At 44.2% G+C, this 18,898-nt stretch overlaps 4 protein-coding genes across 4 annotated transcripts; 3 read left to right on the top strand and 1 right to left on the bottom strand.

The window, feature by feature from the left end:
• The first annotated feature begins 475 nt into the window (after positions 1-475).
• Positions 476-3,187, top strand: LOC128460225 (gap junction Cx32.2 protein). Its single transcript, XM_053445305.1, has 3 exons — positions 476-684; positions 1,432-1,565; positions 2,022-3,187. Exons 2-3 carry the CDS (start codon positions 1,437-1,439, stop codon positions 2,667-2,669), a joined length of 777 nt encoding a protein of 258 aa, XP_053301280.1. The 5' UTR covers positions 476-684; positions 1,432-1,436; the 3' UTR covers positions 2,670-3,187.
• Positions 3,188-3,590: 403 nt separating this feature from the next.
• Positions 3,591-8,160, top strand: c17h1orf198 (chromosome 17 C1orf198 homolog). The gene is made up of 6 exons (XM_053445304.1): positions 3,591-3,937; positions 4,551-4,601; positions 4,742-4,852; positions 5,196-5,363; positions 5,577-5,972; positions 6,395-8,160. The coding sequence occupies exons 1-6, from the start codon at positions 3,632-3,634 to the stop codon at positions 6,449-6,451; spliced, it is 1,089 nt and encodes a 362-aa protein (XP_053301279.1). The 5' UTR covers positions 3,591-3,631; the 3' UTR covers positions 6,452-8,160.
• Positions 8,161-10,893: 2,733 nt separating this feature from the next.
• clec11a (C-type lectin domain containing 11A) lies at positions 10,894-14,351 on the top strand. Its single transcript, XM_053445497.1, is given in 10 exon segments — positions 10,894-11,258; positions 12,173-12,293; positions 12,424-12,470; positions 12,472-12,531; positions 12,645-12,729; positions 13,599-13,735; positions 13,737-13,781; positions 13,783-13,872; positions 13,874-13,909; positions 13,912-14,351. Coding segments are annotated over 10 exon segments (870 nt in total). The 5' UTR covers positions 10,894-11,165; the 3' UTR covers positions 14,068-14,351.
• A 122-nt stretch (positions 14,352-14,473) lies between these two features.
• selenol (selenoprotein L) lies at positions 14,474-18,728 on the bottom strand. Its single transcript, XM_053445150.1, is given in 10 exon segments — positions 14,474-15,022; positions 15,092-15,246; positions 15,744-15,782; positions 15,785-15,857; positions 15,951-16,082; positions 16,771-16,898; positions 16,998-17,043; positions 17,209-17,262; positions 17,413-17,491; positions 18,496-18,728. Coding segments are annotated over 10 exon segments (1,017 nt in total). The 5' UTR covers positions 18,638-18,728; the 3' UTR covers positions 14,474-14,853.
• Positions 18,729-18,898: the final 170 nt, after the last annotated feature.

Here is an 18,898-nt window from a genome sequence, read left to right as displayed (position 1 = left end):
GCACAGCTCCTCAAAATCATATTATGAATGAAAAATCCTTATATATTGAGTTTACTATCATAAAATGAGGCAGAAAAACTGTCAATATTCATATTTTAGAAGTTTTGCAGCTTTAGCTTTAAAAATACTACTTTATTATATAAAAGGGGAACAAATACATGAATAAATATTACATGGACTTTCTCAAATTCAATTCATAAAAAAAAAAATCTTTGTGAAGTCAATAATATGAGTTAATTGAGATCTTATAAATCTCTCTGTGAGGAGGAAATAAAAACTTTTCGTTAAAAAATGAACGTGACCGTTGACATAGTGTTTTTCCTGCAGGGTTATTGTACAACATTGGATTAGTGTGTGTGGTGATCGCACACGTATCCCTCTTACTTCATTAATTCAGTAGCTGTGTGATAGAAAGGAACGATGACACATGAACCTGACGCGGATTAAACCCCACCAATTATTAACCAGTGCAATATTTTATTTGAGCTGAGCCCAAAAATGGTCAACTCGAGATTTATCATCTCACAAACGCCTCGACAACGTGACAGCCTGTTGCACAACACCTGAATCTAAAGTTCAAGGTATCACAGGCAGATCTGGTGTTGTTCAGCCGCCTCTCTGTCACTCGGCTCCACAGGTGCTGACCGATCTGTTCGTCTGGAGCCAAACCTGCGACATTTAACGGTGAGTTGTTCCGTTACTTTTACATTTAACATTTTAAGATTCAAATTAAAACTATTTCAAGCATGAATTTAATGCTTTAATTTCCGGTTGATCGAATAATCTCCTTCATGCTCATATATAAAGAAGAATATTGGTTTTTATTATGACTATGAGCATGTTCTCTGCCTCGGTAGAGTTTTGCGAACGTGTCAGTGTGAGTGTGTGAAACAAAGCGAGAGTTTAGAGGATTTTAATAATTCAGATTGAAGCACTTTCCATAATCTGTCAGAGTAAATACATATATATTATCAATTTAATTCTAAAATCACATAAAGCAATGATGTGTAGTTACGATTGTCTGTAAAAACACTTCAGTGATAAAGTTTAGTTATATAACAGATTTTATTGATTCTTCTTTATGTTCTGAACATCATGGATTTTACAACACGTCCGCGTGTCTACAAAACAAAAGACACTCTGCTGTTTTTAATAATGTTCATGTTCATTAATCATCATTTATTACAGCAGCTAACTTTTCTTCTTTTTTATAGAGAACGTTTTAACCGATTGTTTTTTCATTATTATTATTAAATTTTCTCCTCTGCGGTAGAATCATGGTCATTTAAAATAAGAATACTTGCTTAAGAATAAGAAAAAAAACATAGATATGCTGCTATTATGGAAGATTAATTACATTTTCATTCCATTTTTTCTTTTGCGTGTGTTTCCACATAATTCATTAATAGAGTTTTTCCCGTTGCCTTTCAGGGACCATGGGTGAGTGGGGTTTTCTCTCGTCTCTGCTGGACAAGGTCCAGTCCCACTCCACGGTGATCGGGAAGGTGTGGCTCAGTGTGCTCTTCATCTTCAGGATCATGATCCTCGGAGCCGGAGCAGAGAAGGTCTGTGCGGTCGTATGTTCACACGTCTGTAGCTTCGGTGCATCGCTGACTAACGGCACGCAGCAGGTGCAGAGGGAATAACATCCTCTAGTGGCCATAAAGAAAGGATAGTGCTGCATTCATCAGGTTTTAATTTTTGACGAGATAATTGTTTTTATTAATACAAGTGCAGTTTTCCAAATTGAGCTTTTTGCATGTTGAAAACAATAATAATATATCAATTTGGATTTAAATCGGCCCTTTCAAATGAGATAATCATTAAACATCTATTTCATGCCCACAATATCATTTTGTGTAGTTGCACACAGCAGTACTTCAGTGCACCTACATAATGATGCCACCAGGGGGTACTTCATGATTTGTTTAAGCTCAATAAAACAACTCTTTCTAAAAGCTTCCACTCTGTTTGTTGTTTACAATGCACATGTAGTAACAGTCATTTCTGTGATGTTACAGGTTTGGGGCGATGAGCAGTCGAACATGATCTGCAACACCAAACAGCCCGGTTGTAAGAACGTCTGCTACGACCACGCCTTCCCCATCTCACACATCCGATTCTGGGTCCTGCAGATTATCTTCGTGTCGACCCCGACGCTCATCTACCTGGGCCACGTGCTCCACGTCATCAGCAAGGAGAACAAGCTGAGAGAATACAACAACGCCCACTCGGGGGGCTTCAAACAGCCCAAGTACTCCGATGAAGCAGGCCACGTCAAGATCAAGGGCAACCTCCTGGGGACCTACATGACCTCCATATTCTTCAGAATCCTCCTGGAGGTCGCGTTCATCGTGGGTCAGTATTATCTGTACGGCTTCATCATGGACCCGAGGATCGTCTGCTCCCGGGCCCCGTGTCCCTTCACCGTCGAGTGCTACATGTCGCGTCCCACCGAGAAGACCATCTTCATCATCTTCATGCTGGTGATGTCCTGTATCTCTGTGGTGTTCAACGTGGCGGAGGTCTTCTACCTGTTGTGTGCCCGCTCGGCCCGGCGGAAGTTCAAACTCGCTTCACGTTCTCCCATCGCGATCCAACCCCATTTCAACAGCGACATGAAGAACGAGAAGATCGGCCTCCACGAAACCACTTACAGCAAAGCCTGAGGGACAAAGTGAATAAAGATGTGTCTCACAGCAGAACGTGGCCTGCAAGGCTACACTGAGGGTTATTTATTTATTTCAGGCTTCAAAAGTTCCTGAAAATGTAATTTGGGGACATAGATTATAATATATGTAACAATTTAAGTTTTGTGCTTTTACATTGTGTCTTGTGTTGCTGGACAGTTTTTAACACTTCCACCTGCAACTGTCCACTGTGACCTGGGACAACATGGACTGCATGTCAGAGGGACCTGACCAATCACTGCACAGACCTTTGTCTCTGGGCTCACTCACATCGACCAAAAGCCTTTTTACATCACTGCCAGCTGTCTTCTTCATGTGTAAAGGTTTCTATTTTCAATAAAATGTTTTATTTTCTCCTAAACTGTTAAAGTTTTCAGGGATTCGCTTTTGAAAGTGTCAATATTTTTACATATTTTGTACTTAAACATGACTGCATGCACATTGTGCTTGTAACTAATTGTGAATTTCATGAATTCAATAAAGTCACTTTTGTGAAACAGGTATTCTGTTTGTGAAAATGAAAAATTGGGGAGAAATCTGTACTAGGTTTTGAATTATGTGTTCAGTTCAGTGTTGTCCAAAACAATTCTACTTAACAAAACAAAACACACAAAAAAATAAATATTAAATTCCCCTATGCGATGCTAACTTTAGCATCGAGGTACACTGATAAAACATTGTTGTTTTTATTTGATATCAGCATCCAACACATATTAAATTGATACAAAGACTCAAAACTATGATGCTGGAGAAACTAATTATTATATATTATATTATAAACTATATTAATAATATCGTGAAAACAAGGAGCCTGGAAAGTGACCACAAGGGGGCGCCGTTTACACGCGCTCAGAACCAACCACGCCCACGCCCCGCCCCCTAACCACGGCCGACCCCGCCCTCCTTCTCCTCACAACATCAACAGCTGGGAGCAGCCAAAGATGGCGACCGCGACCGTAGCGGGGCTCGAGGGCCTCAGGACGGAGGAGAAGAAGTTCGAGTACTTCTCCTCCATCAACTCCATGGCGAGGAAGATCATGCAGGAGCGGGAGAAGATCAAGGCGCAGCACGGCTCCACCTGGGAGAAGATGTCGCCGCAGGAGCAGGACTGCGCCATCGACAGCTGCATGATGGACCCGCACATCAGAGCCCGGTACGCGATGCACCGGGTGGAGCGGGACGAGGTGGCCTGCTACCCCAAGCTGCTGCTCCACACCGGGCAGAAGATGGTCCACTTCGGGGAGGAGGTATTCGCACCGGGGGGTCTGAGGGCCGGGGGCGGGCGGGGAGAGGGTCTGAGGTCCCAGTAGCCCGGTTAGCTTCGATGCTAACTAGCCACGTAGCCATTGAAATATGTTGGGCGACGTCCCGGTGACGTCATGAACCTACGCACACTGATTTTAACATGGATGGATGGATGGATGGATGGATGGAGGGAGGGGTGGATGATTGATTGTAGATTTTATAGAAATGCCATAAATGGTTGAGGCATCTCGCATTGAAGTGCTCTTATTTTGAAAATGATTAGTGAAACACTTGTGTGTGTATCATACATTTATATGTATGTATGTGTGTGTGTGTGTGTGTGTGTGTGTGTGTGTGTGTGTGTGTGTGTGTGTGTGTGTGTGTGTGTGTGTGTGTGTGTGTGTGTGTGTGTGTGTGTGTGCGCGCGTTTCCCAGACTGGGTTTAAACCACTGTTAAGAGAGAACTTGTGTTACCTGCTTCATCTGTGAGTCATAAAGTTTCGGCTCATTGTTGTGTAATTATCTTTTTATTTTCCTCATGAACTGACTCCCTTGTTTATTAACAGTTTGTTTAGTGTGTAACTGCAGCTTGTGTGTGTGTCTGTGTGTGTTTAGGACATCACCTGGCAGGATGAACATTCAGCTCCCTTCTCATGGGAAACAAAGGTAAAAGAAAATATATATTTATTCACAAGTGGTTTCAGACAGAATTGTGACGTGTTCCCTGATCCTAAAATACCTTGAATTATATAACCACAGGTTCTTTTTTTTTAATAGTTATATAATTTACTTCCCACGTTTTTCAGAGTCAGCTGGAGTTCAGCCTGACACCGGGCTCTGCCGACCAGGGAGTCTCCGCCTCGCAGACAGAACCCAAGTCCGCCAAGGCTCCTCACTCCAGCCAGATGGGACCCAAGGTACGAGGAGCCCTCTGGGGTCAGAGGTCACTGGGGTGTACAGTTTGGGTTGAGAGAAATACTCACATATTATACGTTAGTGGAGATAAGACATAGTAGTAGTATTTGTATTTTTCCGTTTGTCTTAGTATAGTCGAGTTATGAAACCAAAGGAAACAATTCAATTGCCAGAATTCATTTTCATCACATTGTTGATGCTTCAGGCTCATTTCCAGAAATTCAATTATTTCAATGATCATCGCCTTAACTTAAATGTAGAACAATTTTTACTGGAAGGGCCATGGTATTTAACGTGTTTTAATATTTAAAGCAGTTTAATAGAATGAGTTGTTTGCTTGTGAAGGTGACGGTCAGCGAGGGGCGGAGGCCAGAGGAGGAGTCGTCTTTCTGGAAGATCAGCGCTGAGAGGTCCAGGCTGGAGGGGGAGCAGGCGGACTTCCAGTCGCTGACCCCAAGTCAGATCAAGTCCATCGAGAAAGGAGAGAAGCCCCTCCCCTCCTACCTCCGACAGGTGAGAGATGAAGTCCACTCTGCTCTTTTTACTTTTAATATCTTTTACTGCAAAGCCCGAAAAAACACTTGTACTATCTATACAAGAAGCCTCAATAGAATTTCAACAACAATTTCTGTCTTTGATCTATTGGACATTTCAATTTGTTCTTTGCAAAACTTAACTTAAATCTCACAATCAAAGCCAGAAGTCAACGTCACTGTTTCTCCACAGGAGACCTCGGCCCCCCCCAAGGAGCCTGAGGCAGTGGAGCCCCCCCCTCCAGCTCCAACCCGACCCGCAAAGCAGAAAGCGCCCAAGCCCCCCGCTCCCCAGCCCCCGGCCCCCATCACCCTTAGCGCCCCGCCGGTGTCCATCTCCATCTCATCGAAGCCCCCCCCGCCGGTGTCCATCTCCATCTCGTCGAAGCCCGCCCCCCCGCTCAGCGTGTCCTCCTCAGTGGCGGGGTGGGAGCGGTCCCAGAGCACCCTGCCGTCGGTCAGCAACACCCTGGATGAGATGATCTCCTCCAACCTCATATCAAAGCCCGCCAACATCCCCACCCGGGTGGAGAGGCAGCGAGAGGTGGAAGCTCCACCCAACCCAGACCTCAGCCCCACATTCTGTCAGGTGAGTGGTTAAACAGACTTTGTTGATACTACAGAGGGAAATAAGAATAGTTACTCAGCACAGCATTTGCCTTAGATGTGTGGTCAGACTGTTCTCATGCAGCATCAGATCAGAACAGAACCAGACGTTGTTTAGTCTGGACCAGACGTTGGATTCACAGCTTCACACGAGAACAAACAAACCAAATGAGACGAGTTCAACTTGATGAAAAACTTTTGTGTATACAACGAAAATAAATGGGGGGGGATTCGCTGATAGATCCCAGACATAGTAAGACACATCTGGGTATCGACTGGTTCTAATAGCCAATGGCAAGGACCTGTCTTCTCCAGCCTCTGACAGTGTTTAACTCTAGTCTCTCTCTCTCTCTCTCTCTCTCTCTCTCTCTCTCTCTCTCTGTCTCTCCTGAACTGTTTCTTCAGTTCAACACAAGCAACAACATCCTGAAGACCGGATTCGACTTCCTAGACAACTGGTAACCCGCAGCCGAGCTCATCCACCGCTCCGAGTGAATCATCGTCACTCTGAAGAAAGGACCACGCTGCCATGACTACAGACATCCACATCTAGATTTGAAACACACCCGTCTCTACAGTCCACCACATTATGTTCTAGTAATCATCTCCAGTGGCTTGTTAAGACATTATGTCACTGCCTGTGCTCCGGGGGGTTTTCCCCCTCCGCTAGAAGAGCTCCCTCTCTCCGCTCTGACTAGGTTTGCATCTTCTGTCCGAACACCTTCTGTCCACAGAATGTAGAGTTTTCGGGATTGAACCTCACAGGAGCTGGACGCTGCTCCTCACTGTGCATCCACACTGCGAACCACTCGGGTGAAGATTGAATTTTGATCAAATCATTTCCCGGATGTTGAAAATCAAACCAAAAAAAAAACCAAATGCTAAAGTGCAGAAGTTTTTCTTCAAGTTGGAGTCAAAATTTATTTATTGAGCTTGTTTGAAACAACCATCGTTTACCAAAGTTCAGAGCCGGCTTCAAACGGAAATGAAAGAATATAATAAACGGATGGATTCAATCCGACTTTTAAAGTTTAAATACCAGAGTTTTCTATTAAAATGTCTAATTTCATAACTGGGTTTTATACGAGACGTTTGAAGTGGGAAATGGTTTCCATGCTGCTGATTCAACTTCTCTCTGCTTTTCATACGGAGCAAGGTTTAATCATCTTGTCCGGCTTGTGAGCCATAATTACTAAAAGAACTTAAAAATAGCAGGAAACCAAAACCTAACATCACTAACCAGCACAACCAGTGACGGTTGCTTCTGCTCCCCCCCCCACTGGATGTTGTCATCTTTGCCGTACTGTAATCTTTCAATTATAACTTTTAGAAAAGGGAAACTTAAAGCGCCTGCTACGAGCCACTGACCAGTTTTAAACCTACTGGTTATCGTTAATGGCTCTGAACTGGTGAATAGTGTCGCTCGCCGTGTGGATGCACAGTGATGTCGTTACCCAGCCGCCTTCTTATAGACGCTAATCCAGGAAGTGAGAACAGTTTTGTACCACGAGCATGGAACCGTTAATGTGTCGGTGCAAACTCTTTAGATTGTTTTGTTGTGCAGATTGTTTGCTCTCTGATGTGCTTTTATTTATATCTAAATACATATTCCTATAAACCTTTTTAGAGCTATAGAGTTTAGTCGTGCTCGGTGCTGCAGTCCCGGCCCACAGGTCACAGGATTCCTGGAATAGTTTGCACGCCTGGAGGAGGCTGTTGAATCTTCACCGTCCCGTAACAGGAATACTGTGGAATGAATTTCCATTTACACACATTTGATGGAAACCAGGCGGCTGCTCTCTTTGGCATTAAGTGAAAATAGAACCAGGAGGGAGGAGCAGCCGTGGAAGTGCTCGGACTTTGGTCGTGGAAAACACACGGTACTTGACAACGCTTCCTCAACCCCCCCCCCCCCCCCCCCTCCCTCCTCCTCTCCCGGCTTTGACCCCTGACCTCCACCGAGTATGAAGATCACACGCACCCAGACGTGTGTGTTTAGGCCAACGGGCAGGCTTGTAGTGATTTGTGACAGTTTTCACAACTAGAGTACTATTTTAATGAATTTTATATTTATCCGCTGATTGTATCTTTATGCTACACATGTATATTGCACTCATGCATTTTGAAGTCACAGATCCGAGAGAAGCTAATAAACGAAATTGTCGAACTTGCCGCTTGTCTTTGTCTTTTTCTTTTTCTCATGGAAGGAGAAATAAAGAAGTGATTACTGGTCGATAACTAATTGAAAGAAGCTAAAACACACAAATTTAGTTTCAGGTTGGATCAAGGATTGTTTACTCCTGCTTGTTTGGATTCTTGTTGACCTTCCTCTCGGCTCCATGACATCAACTTCTCCAGCTGTAATTTCTACCAGATCCAAAATGCCATTCAGGAGAGGAGGGAGAGAGGGAGGGAGAGAGGGAGAGAGGGAGGAAGTCCGGTGCTTAGAGGAAACTTTGCGCTGTTCACTTAAATACTGCGTTGGCCCAGTAGACATCAGACCTCTGTCTCCCCCGGGGGCAAGCAGCTGCCCTGCATTAAGTCTTTAAGGAAGCATTTAAAGACTAAAGTGTTAAATAGATAATGTTTGTTGTGAGTCTGCTTGAGTTGGACCCACACATGAAGCAGGAGGTTGTGTCTCACTGTCCCTTGTCCCTCTGATAGGTGATATTTACACTGTGTGTCGTTTGTTATTGTCTGTTTGTGTTTACAATACAAGTTAGTCTCACTGTAATTTCTTATCATCTGGTAGAGATGATGTCATGATGTCATAAGCATTAAGTCTAAAGCATGAAACTCCATAACTCATGCTGACTTGAGTGATGTCACGTTCAACACAGCGCTCCCTGGAGGCACAAACATGTTAGTACAACTTACTGTGTATTGCAGTAATAAAGACGTGTGAACTACATTTCAGTGAAATAAACATCGTATGAACATCTCATGTTTACAATACATTATTCATGTGTTCAGGGTTGTGTTTGTTTGTGTTCATCCTCCCTCACGCTGAACTGAGGCCCCTCTGTGCTCCTGCACCTCCTCCCTGCACCTCCGGACTCTGAATGGCTGCTCTGTGTTCCCTCTCTGCTACGTCTTCAATAAATGTTTGGCTGAATGAAAATAACAGTGTCTGGTAGCGTTAGATCCAAATTAGAAAATCAAGAAAGACAAAGAAAAGCAACAAACTCACATTTTAGAGGCAAAATTTTATATTTTTGCTTAATTTCTAATTAACACAGATAAACATAAGATTAGCTTTATATCCCCCTGCTGGGGAAAGTCACTTGCTACAACAGCAGATGGACAGATCATGATATCAATTATTAAAAAGCACTTCACATCAGGTGGAGACTAGAAATAAACATAGAGCAGATGTGAAAGTATAAAATGGAGAATTAAATAATCTAAAATTTAAATTACAATACTGAGAAAATGTACACTTTATAAATCTTTAATTACAGACTACAGAATTTTCCGTACAGGGTAAAGTATTGAAACGTAAGAAGTCATTTTGAGTTCACTTGCTTTGTCAGATTGTTTTCAGTCTAGTTTCAGGCCACACTTTTGTTTTGAAGGGTCACAACTCTCCTCCAGACACTTGTTAGGATCCAGGCTGCCGTCTGCAGCAGCTCTGACGGGTTTGGACCGGGTCCGGTTCTGGAGCAGCTGAGTATGTGCTCGGCCTTGTGCTGCAGACTCCAGCACATCTGTCCCAGTGTGCTCACAGCATTCCCAGCAGGAGCTCCTCCCAGTCTCCACATGCCTGAGCCTCAGTCGCTTCCCCTGGAAATTCTGCAGAATTCTTGTGGCATTTTAACTGGCATACCTCCCACAGAGAGACACACACACACACAGACACACACAGACACACACATTTACACAAGGCCTTTCTCTCTTCACGTCATCATTTCCCTGGAACAGTTTCACATTGCTCTATTTAGCTCGGCATCGAATTATCTAATTACACTAGAGAAGTTTGGCAGGAAGAACTGATATTTATCCAAATTAATAAAAGGACTGTGTGTGTGTGTGTGTGTGTTTGTGTGAGCGTGTGTGTGTGTTTATGACCCCAGTTTACTGAGACTACAGGGCTGCAGTGTAGTGAGCTGAATTTGAGCCAGAGTAATATAACTTTAATTAAATTAAATTAAACATAAAGGTTCATTCTGCATCTCTGAGATAAGTAGTTTAACAAAACTTCCTTTGTGGCCACAGCGTCTGCTTTTCAGTAGAAGTCCCATCGTGTAGAGAAAAGTGCTTTTTAACTATAAATAACTGCTGCTGTATTATTAAGAATCTGAGGAAGTGCAGTTCTGACTCAGACGCTTTATGGATCATCGACAGACTCCATTTATTTCACCGTTACCAGTGACTATGTTTGAACAGCTGCTGAGTCGCACATCAGTAGAAACTGTACATTTCTGTGATCCAGTGATAAATTCAATACAGTGAGCAGATGTGGAGTTTTGTTGCTGGAATCTTAACTTTAAATTTACACTTCAGAGGTTCTGGGGATCAAGTGACCAATCAGCCTCGAGGTAAACGCTCTTGAAGATAGTTTGAATAAACTAAAAGGTCCAAATGCCGTTCTATGAATCTGTGAATTTCTAAAGTTTATAAACTGAAGGATGAGATGTTCCTTTATGAAACTTTCTGAAGCAAGTTAAACCATTAGAAGACAAAGGCTGAAACATGAAGTTCTGTTTCTCTGAGGAGACGCACAGACCAAATAAAACCTGACGATCACAAATGTTCCTTTTTTACGTTGTCCCCTAAACAGCTGATGGTCTGGAGACACATGGTTCCCACAGGACACAGACCTGAGATGTCCCCCCCCCCCCACCCCCTGTCCTGTGCTTACACAAAGAGGAAACTGGAGGTGGGAGCACAAACAAAGAGCTTTCCTGTTGTTTGGAGTCGAGACCAGTGAAGTGTTCTTTTTATATTGTTGCACACCAGCTCCCATTCCCATTTCTAATGGGAGATTCCTGCTGCTTCCTGCTCTGAGGACCACATCACTGAGGGAAGCAGGCGGGAAAGAGGAGTGAAGGAAAGAGAGAGAGAGAGAGAGAGAGAGAGAGAGAGAGAGAGAGAGAGGGACAGAGAGAGAGAGAGAGGAGGTGCAGAGGGAGTTTTCACTGCTGAGGGAAGGAGCAGAGTTGTTAGGAAGCAGAAAATGGGACCAGCCGCCACCTCGCTCGCTCTCCTGAGTCTGTGTTCCCTGGGTGTGTGTGTCCCCACAGGGACGGTGGACGCTGCAGCGACTCAGGTCAGGACCGTCCGTCTCTTCTCTCTTCAGATCTGTCTTTACTTTGCATGTTGGGTTCTCTGCATTCTCCAAACCAGGAGCGACCAGAGCTGTGTGTTTGGATAAGACTGAACCCACTCAGGAGCTGGAGGAGTTCACTAACTACATGTTTGCATGATTTGGACTCGATGAATTATAAAAGAATTTATTTATATGCGGTATATGGAGATATGTATGCTGAATGCAGCAACGTGGGAATAAATCTGTTTCAGGAAAAAACAAGGACTTTAAAGAAACAACAAATTAAATCAAATCAATTCATTTTAAGTTGGAATAATAAAGGAGTAGAAAAGAAAATCAGGAATCCGTGAAGCCTGTGTTGTGTTGTGTATAGTGATGATGTCATGGATGTGGACACACACCAGACATGTCAAGAATGATAATGACTCAGTGGTGAAGACGTGTGTTATTGATGAAGATACTTAATAATGATGATAGTAATGATTAGAAGGGATTTATATATAACAGGTTTAACTTTTGATGATAAAAGACATTAAGTTAAAGCCTTTATTTAACATGTCACTGGTGTAAATGGTGAAGTGACTGGAACATGTGTGTGGGGGGGGGGGGAGGGGGGGGGGGGGGGGGGCTGTGGAAAAAGCCTGTTGTATGTCCTCTTAGAGATCCTGGAGCAGGAGACACAGATGTTTTGCAGCTTTATGAGAATATATCCTCAAGAGAAGCTTCATTTAAAACGTGTTAAATCCTGACATTGACCTCAGATCATGATATAAATATTTTAGAAAGTATTTTCTGAGTGTCTAAAAAGTTACTTTTGAATAGTTCTGATGAAGCTGGGTTTTGATTTCACAATGTAATATGTATATGTGTGTTTGTGTGTGTGTGTGTGTGTGTGTGTGTGTGTGTGTGTGAAGGCGTCGCTGCCAGACGTGAAGATGGCGAGAGGAGATAACCCCGACATTATTCCAGAGCCTGAACCAGAACCAGAACCAACGAGTCCAGTGTCCGACTTTGAAAACTCATACAACTACATCCGTACGTCCTCTCACATCCTTCAGATCACGTTGGTGTCGATCATAACAACATTTCTATCAGACTCCACAGAAGCTCTTTATAATAAAGAACCTCGTCTCCAGTTCCTAACAAAACCCATCTCATCCCCCAGTGTCCAGACTGGCCGGGATGGACCAGGCCATCCACAAGCTGAACGTGGGGCCACTACACGCTGGACGTGAAAGTCAGTCAGCTGATGGACCGTCTGTCCAGGATGGACGGTGAGACGCTCACTGACTCCCAGAGAATCCTCTACAACAGACCATTATTTTTAATTTAGGACTCATAATCATGAAGTAAAGTTTCTGTTGTTCCTCATCATTACCATGGCAGGTAAAGTGGGGTGAGCTGGAGGACGACATCCGGGAGGTTCGTCAACACAGCAGGGACAACCGCAAGGAGGTGGGACGACTGGAAGGTACCACCGGCTACTTTATCTCCTTCTTACACCTCATGCAAATATAAATATAGATAATTAAAACACATTTCTGGCAATATTAGTTATTTAAGGTAGATTTAGGTTGTGTTTCTTAGACAGAACGATAACTGAAATGTCCAAAACTTCACATAAGGAACGTCGATATGTGAAGTTTATCACCAAAAAGTTAAAAAAACAAACAAGATACCTTTGAAATATAAAAGCTGAGCTTATGTAAATGTTCCTCTCAGGACATTATACAACATTAATAACTTGTTTAGCCGTCTATGAGAAACACAACGTGGAGGAAACAGTCACAAACACAGATAAGTTGAAGTTGTTCAGTATTAAACACGGATGGTGACGTGAGAACAAGTCACATTCAGGAGGAAATCTGGGTCTCATCAGTCTGACTGTGTTGTTATGATGTGACTCATGTGCGGACCAAGGGAAACACAACATGGCTCAAAGGTTCCTATCGGCTGATCCTCCAGATCCTCACGGCGGCTGGAGCTCGGGAGGAAAAGCTTCTAGATAAAGTTCCCAGAAAGGTTCTGAACAGAAACTGAAAACTTAAAAGTGCACTGATAAATATTTGGATACAAACTGTAGGAGAAATTAATTCTTCTAAACATCACTAACACAGTTCACCTCGGCCCTGCAGAGCCCTTCTAGTGTCTTTTAGCACGTTGTTTTGGTTTCATGGCTGTTCTCTAAACTCCTTTACAGCGAGCTAGTGAAGAAGTTCCTAGATACAAATACAGATCTAGAGAGGGAGAGAAGATTTGACCTCATTCATCAGTCAAATTGACTTGTGCCGCTCTATAAACATGTAATAAAGCATCGACTTGTGTTCCTGTTCCTCTCAGCTTGTCAGAAGGGACACCGGATGGGATACAAATGTTACCTGGTGTACAACAGCTACGTGGATTACGCCGGCGCGTCCAGGAAGTGTCTGGAGCGCGGCGGCCGCATGGCGATGCCGCGGGACCGCAAGGAGCAGGAGGGCCCTGGCCGACTACGTGAAGTCCTTCTTCCACCCGGGCAACTGGCCCCGTGTGGCTCGGGGTCAACGACCTGCGCTCCGACGGCTTGTACCTGTTCGACGACGGCACGCGGGTCTCCTACTTCCAGTGGCGCAGGGCACTTCCTGTCCAGCCAGCCGGACGGCGGCCGGGCGGGAGAGACTGCGTGGCCATGTCGTCAGACGACGGCGACTGGTGGGACCACTACTGTGACCGGACCATGAACTACGTGTGCGAGTTCGACGAACCGGGGTGGCGCTTTAGAGTGAACCGTGTGTGCGTGCTGCTACTGGACGTCAGAGTGAGACTTTGAGAGATTGTGTTACTAATGTAAATGTTGTGTTGTTGGTGCAGCTGCGGGTGACGTGAATGTGAGTCAGTCAGTCGGGAACCTGCTGCCACTTCAAGCACAGGATTCTAAATATTTGTTCGCAAAATTACCGAGAAGGGAAAACATGAAAAGCACAAAGTGACCCCCTGGAAGCTACACACCAGTGTGTATCTGGTTTAACTGGATGAGGCCGAGCTGACTCAGTGACTGTGGATCTGTGACTCGTTTGAATAAACGCTGACACAGACGTGACTGTGCTGGAAAACTGATGATGTTTCTAGAGCTTCACCCCCCCCCCACCCCCCCCACCCCCCCCCCCCCCCCCCGAAGAAATGACTCGTTACTGTGCGTCCCTGTAATTCATTAAATCACAAGTCTGCAATGTAGATAATCGTCTGAATGTAAATGTTTAATACATTTTTCTACAGGTTGATGTGTTTTAAAGATTCATTTTCTGATTAGTTAAAAGGAAGTAAAAACACAGATTTGCTTCATCAGTATCATTTCTAACTATCACAATAAAATTTAGATATAAAATCAGGGACAATGTTCAATTGTAATCAAGTCGTTCTACTGAATCTAAAACTGTTCACAGCTCCGACACCACAGAGGAGACCAGACGTCTTTGTCCCACGCGGGTTTTCATCGGCCACGCCTCTTCATGATGTCATGAGAGCGAGACGTGACGTCATTCACGTGAGACGAAGAGCTGCTCTCGCTCTGTGGGTGTCAGGGTCGTGTTCAGAACCCCCCCCCCCCCCCCGGGTCTCACAGCTTCAAGGACACGTACTGATGTTCCAACTCGGAGACGGACGAGCACTCGGCCTCGTCCACCACCCGCAGGATGTCCTCCACCGTCGGCCGGTCCATGGGGTTTTTGGACGGGTGAGAAAGAATCACGAGTCCTGCTTCATCCAGTAAGAAGTCTCCGCCCCATCTGAAAGGGTTAAAAACACACAAATCAATATGTTATTTGATTTGCTTTGAAATATTGAATACTTTGGACGTCCGACAGTCTCTGACCTGGTAGAGGTCCTCCAGCAGGCGGGGGGGGATGTCGGGCATGTCCATGTCCACAGCTCTGTACTCTGAGACCTGCAGCAGGTAGCCGAACTTCATCACCTTGGCGTAGGACGAGCCGAGGCCGAAGCTCCTGTAGACCTGAAAAGAAAAAGTGGAAAATCTTCTGTCCTCCACATGTTTGGTTCGTTGCCTTCGTTTCCATCTGCTCACGTCTAGAGACTGTTTCTGAATAACAGGTTCGGAGCGTGCAGAGACTTTTATGACACATCGTCCAACAGCTGCTCGCTCGTCTGGTTCCTTCAGGCCGGTCACAGACTGTTTGTAAAGATGGACGACACGTCTCCACTATCCAGAGAGTGAGGCTGCACCGGAGCGATGGGAGGAGCCATGGCCTCAAGGTCATGACCCATTGGATCAAAATGCTAAAAAAGTGTATTTTGGCTTTTTAGTTTGGTTCATGTCCCCATCCACTAACATGGAGGAGGCAGGGATATGGTCTTTACTCGTCCTTCTTTACATACAGCCTATTGTCCAACCTTTAGTTTCCATATATCACAGCGGCCCACCAGCATTGAATATGGATTTAAAATGACATGTTTCATAGAGTTGATCAGGAAGAAGAAACACACGCTGACCTCTCTCTCTGGATCCAGCATCATGTCAAAGTTACAACCACGGTCTGTTGGAGCCACAGCCGAGCTCCCTCCGCGACACCGAAGGAAACCACCAGGACCCGTAAGTGAGCGAGCCTCCAGGTCCGCCTGAAGAAGAACCAGAACAAAACCAGAGGTTACGAGCCAATGGGGATAAAGTGATGGGTAAGGGTTAGAACCAGGCTGGACTGGTTGTCTGAGAGTGAACCGACCTCTCGGGCCTCCAGCTCAGCCACGTGGTCTCGTCACGGCAGTCATCCGAAGTGTCTGATCAGAACCAGCAGCAGCTTCTGACCCCGGTACTCGCCCAGAGTGACGCTCCTTCAACCAAACACAGGCCGGACAAAAGGAAAGATGGTTTCAATCAAGGTGAAATCAAGTGTTTGACTTTGTTGGAAATTGTGATTTATTAATGGAAACCAATGAATGGCTGATGGTCTGAGCTGGTTTGTTCCTCTACCAGACGCTCAGGTTCAGTCTGAGGGTGTTTAATTTCCAATTATATAAAAAAAATATTATTTGTGTTTTTGGCTGTCATATAGATGCTAAATTAAGTGGAGATTGTTAATTTCAATCTAGCATTTACAGTAAATATAAAATTAAGGTATGAGGCAAATTAGCGACATTAGGCATAATGGGGCATAACCTTAATTTAACAAATTTTCCAGTATCTGGTATGTAGAGTGATTCTGCTTTTGATTGAAATTGAATAACAACATATGTTTCTGTCCAATCATTGCTGTTCCATCCTCACAGTATTTAAAATACAGCTTAATACCTAAAAATTACTTTGCTGCACAGTCCCAAGGGGCTAGTATGTATTTCCCACTCCGACCACTAGATGGCGACAGAGTGCTTCCAATACCTTCCTTGGTATGTGTAGTATTTGCACCATCAGGCACAATCGTCACCTCGGCGGCATTAATATTAACCCGGAATGGGGTTTGAGCCAAATTCGCGACATTCGTCCACAAGGGGTTAAACTGGGACCAGTAGCGTGTGAGCTCACTTTCCGCTCCGGGCGTCAGTGAGCGTCATGTCGGGACTCAGACTGTCGGGGCTCTTCACTCCGGAGAGCTGCCGGTCTGTGGTGTGCAGATCTCTGTCCACGCCCTGCAGGAAGGAGTCCCACTCACTCTGCGCACCATCAACACAAACAATAGATAATAAGTCTCCATTCAGATCAGTCTGTGTAGTAAACAGTGAAGTAAATAAACAACTATCAGACATACAGACCTCCAGCTGCAGCAGCTCCTCCACCTGCTCCCTCACTTCTGCATGGCTGCAAAAACAATATGATTTAAAGAGGCGTCAACACACGGTGGAGCCATTCCCACTAATAATCAATAAGAAGGTAAACAAGCACAGTATCTGCACCTTGGCAAGAAGCTCACAATAACATATACATTTGATTATCTGTGATAAAAATGCACGATTATATACTTACTGATAAAACTTCTGCCAAATGGCCTCGGCCTCACTCCTCTTCTTCACTCCGAGGCTGCTCAACAACAACAACAACAACAACAACAAAACTCAAACAATTTGAAAAGATGTGTCACTTAAAGGTTCAGTGTGTAGTGTGTAGTGACATCTAGTGGTGAAGTCGCATGTTGCAGCTGAACACCCCCCCCCCCCCCCCCCCCCTCACCTTCTGTAGAAGTCTAATCCAGCGGTGATCAGGCCGAATAAGGTGCTGATCTTTCTGGGGACAAACGTCTCCAGGGAGGCTGTGAGAGGACAAAGGGAGACATTATGGACAAAGCTGATTAGTGAGACTTCGCCCAGGTTGTAAAGACGTGTGACAGGGATTAAATTCCAACATTTCGTCACGTTGATCCGATGCAATAAGGAACAAAAGGTTTCTCCCGTGACCTGGTTGGAACACGCTCAGAAGAAGAATGTGTAAACTTCAAAACGTCGCCTGGAGAAATGGGCTATTGAGCAACTGCCACTCAGTTTAACTTTTGGCCTGGATTTGATTTAAATAACACCTAGTGAGTGTTTGGCCCCAGGCTCATTTGTAATTCCAAACATTTTGTTCTTCTACAGTTGTACAAGATTGACGTCAGAATTCTGAATCAATACTTCAATTTAATATTTCAGAAGTTCAACTAGATGATATGTTGTCTGGTTCCATCCCCAAAAATCACTTAAATCCATAAAGTAGAAGTAATATACAGAATTAAACACTAAATCACTCTGAAACGTGGTTTGTAACAGTTTGCTTTCCAGGTGGTTTAATTTCTTTAAACATATACAAAATAAAATATTTCACATTAAATCGAACAAGGGCTTTAACTACAAGTACATTATTTTACTTTCATAAAGTAAAAACACACGCAGAGAAGCAGCATGGCATATTTTTCGAGATTTGACAGGTACTCCCTCAAAATGAAAATCTAGTCCCAGGCTCCATTCAATTTTCACACATTTTAAAGTTCTTATGGTTCGTGGGGAAAGAACATTGATCGTACAACAAAGTTAACGGTAAATGCTGCATCAATTTAAACTCCTCATTAATTCGGCAGGTGCAGCTTTTCTCTTTGGTACCACGTCGCACTTCACACACACACAACATGGAATTGGTGACAATAAGGTTGACGTTTTGTAAATCACAAAGATTAACGTGTGTTTTCGCTAAATTCGCCCAATGAGTGAAGTCGTTAAAAGAGGTAAATTGTGAACGGAGTCTGGTTCCTACCACAGACTGGTTCTATAGTCTGATTCCTACCTGCTGCGTCATGTTGAGCTTCCTGGAGAAGAACTTGACCTAAATTCACCAAGAGTTCGAGCGCACGTTTGACCGTGTCCACATCCGCAGCCATGTTTTCATCCACTGGAACTAGAGCATCACTGCTGCTGCTCTCATTCATAACACACTATATATACCTGTTACCAGCCTGAGGGGCACGAGTCTGAGGCGCGTTCATAGTGCCAGAGGACGTGTGTGTGTGTGTGTTGTGGGTGTGTTTGAGGCGCATGCGCGCCAGCAGATTTTAAACACACACACACACACACTTAATATCTAAACATAAACGAATTTATACACTATAATATACACAAAGATAAATATAAACACATTCATATGTATATATATATATATATATATACACTCTATATAGTTATTTGCATAC

This window comes from Pleuronectes platessa, chromosome 17 (assembly GCF_947347685.1).
Source record: "Pleuronectes platessa chromosome 17, fPlePla1.1, whole genome shotgun sequence".
Taxonomy (NCBI): domain Eukaryota; kingdom Metazoa; phylum Chordata; class Actinopteri; order Pleuronectiformes; family Pleuronectidae; genus Pleuronectes; species Pleuronectes platessa.
The sequence above is the reverse complement of the archived record's forward strand: the minus strand, read 5'-3'. Positions and strand labels throughout refer to the sequence as shown.

What these genes read in the sequence shown, in the direction of transcription:
- c17h1orf198 (XM_053445304.1), top strand. Translation starts at nt 3,632, where the DNA reads ATGGCGACCGCGACCGTAGCGGGGCTCGAGGGCCTCAGGACGGAGGAG. An exon ending in CCTTCTCATGGGAAACAAAG is followed by an intron (nt 4,602 to 4,741) that starts GTAAAAGAAAAT and finishes CACGTTTTTCAG; the next exon opens with AGTCAGCTGGAGTTCAGCCT. An exon ending in TCCCCTCCTACCTCCGACAG is followed by an intron (nt 5,364 to 5,576) that starts GTGAGAGATGAA and finishes GTTTCTCCACAG; the next exon opens with GAGACCTCGGCCCCCCCCAA.
- LOC128460225 (XM_053445305.1), top strand. Translation starts at nt 1,437, where the DNA reads ATGGGTGAGTGGGGTTTTCTCTCGTCTCTGCTGGACAAGGTCCAGTCC. An exon ending in TCGGAGCCGGAGCAGAGAAG is followed by an intron (nt 1,566 to 2,021) that starts GTCTGTGCGGTC and finishes GTGATGTTACAG; the next exon opens with GTTTGGGGCGATGAGCAGTC.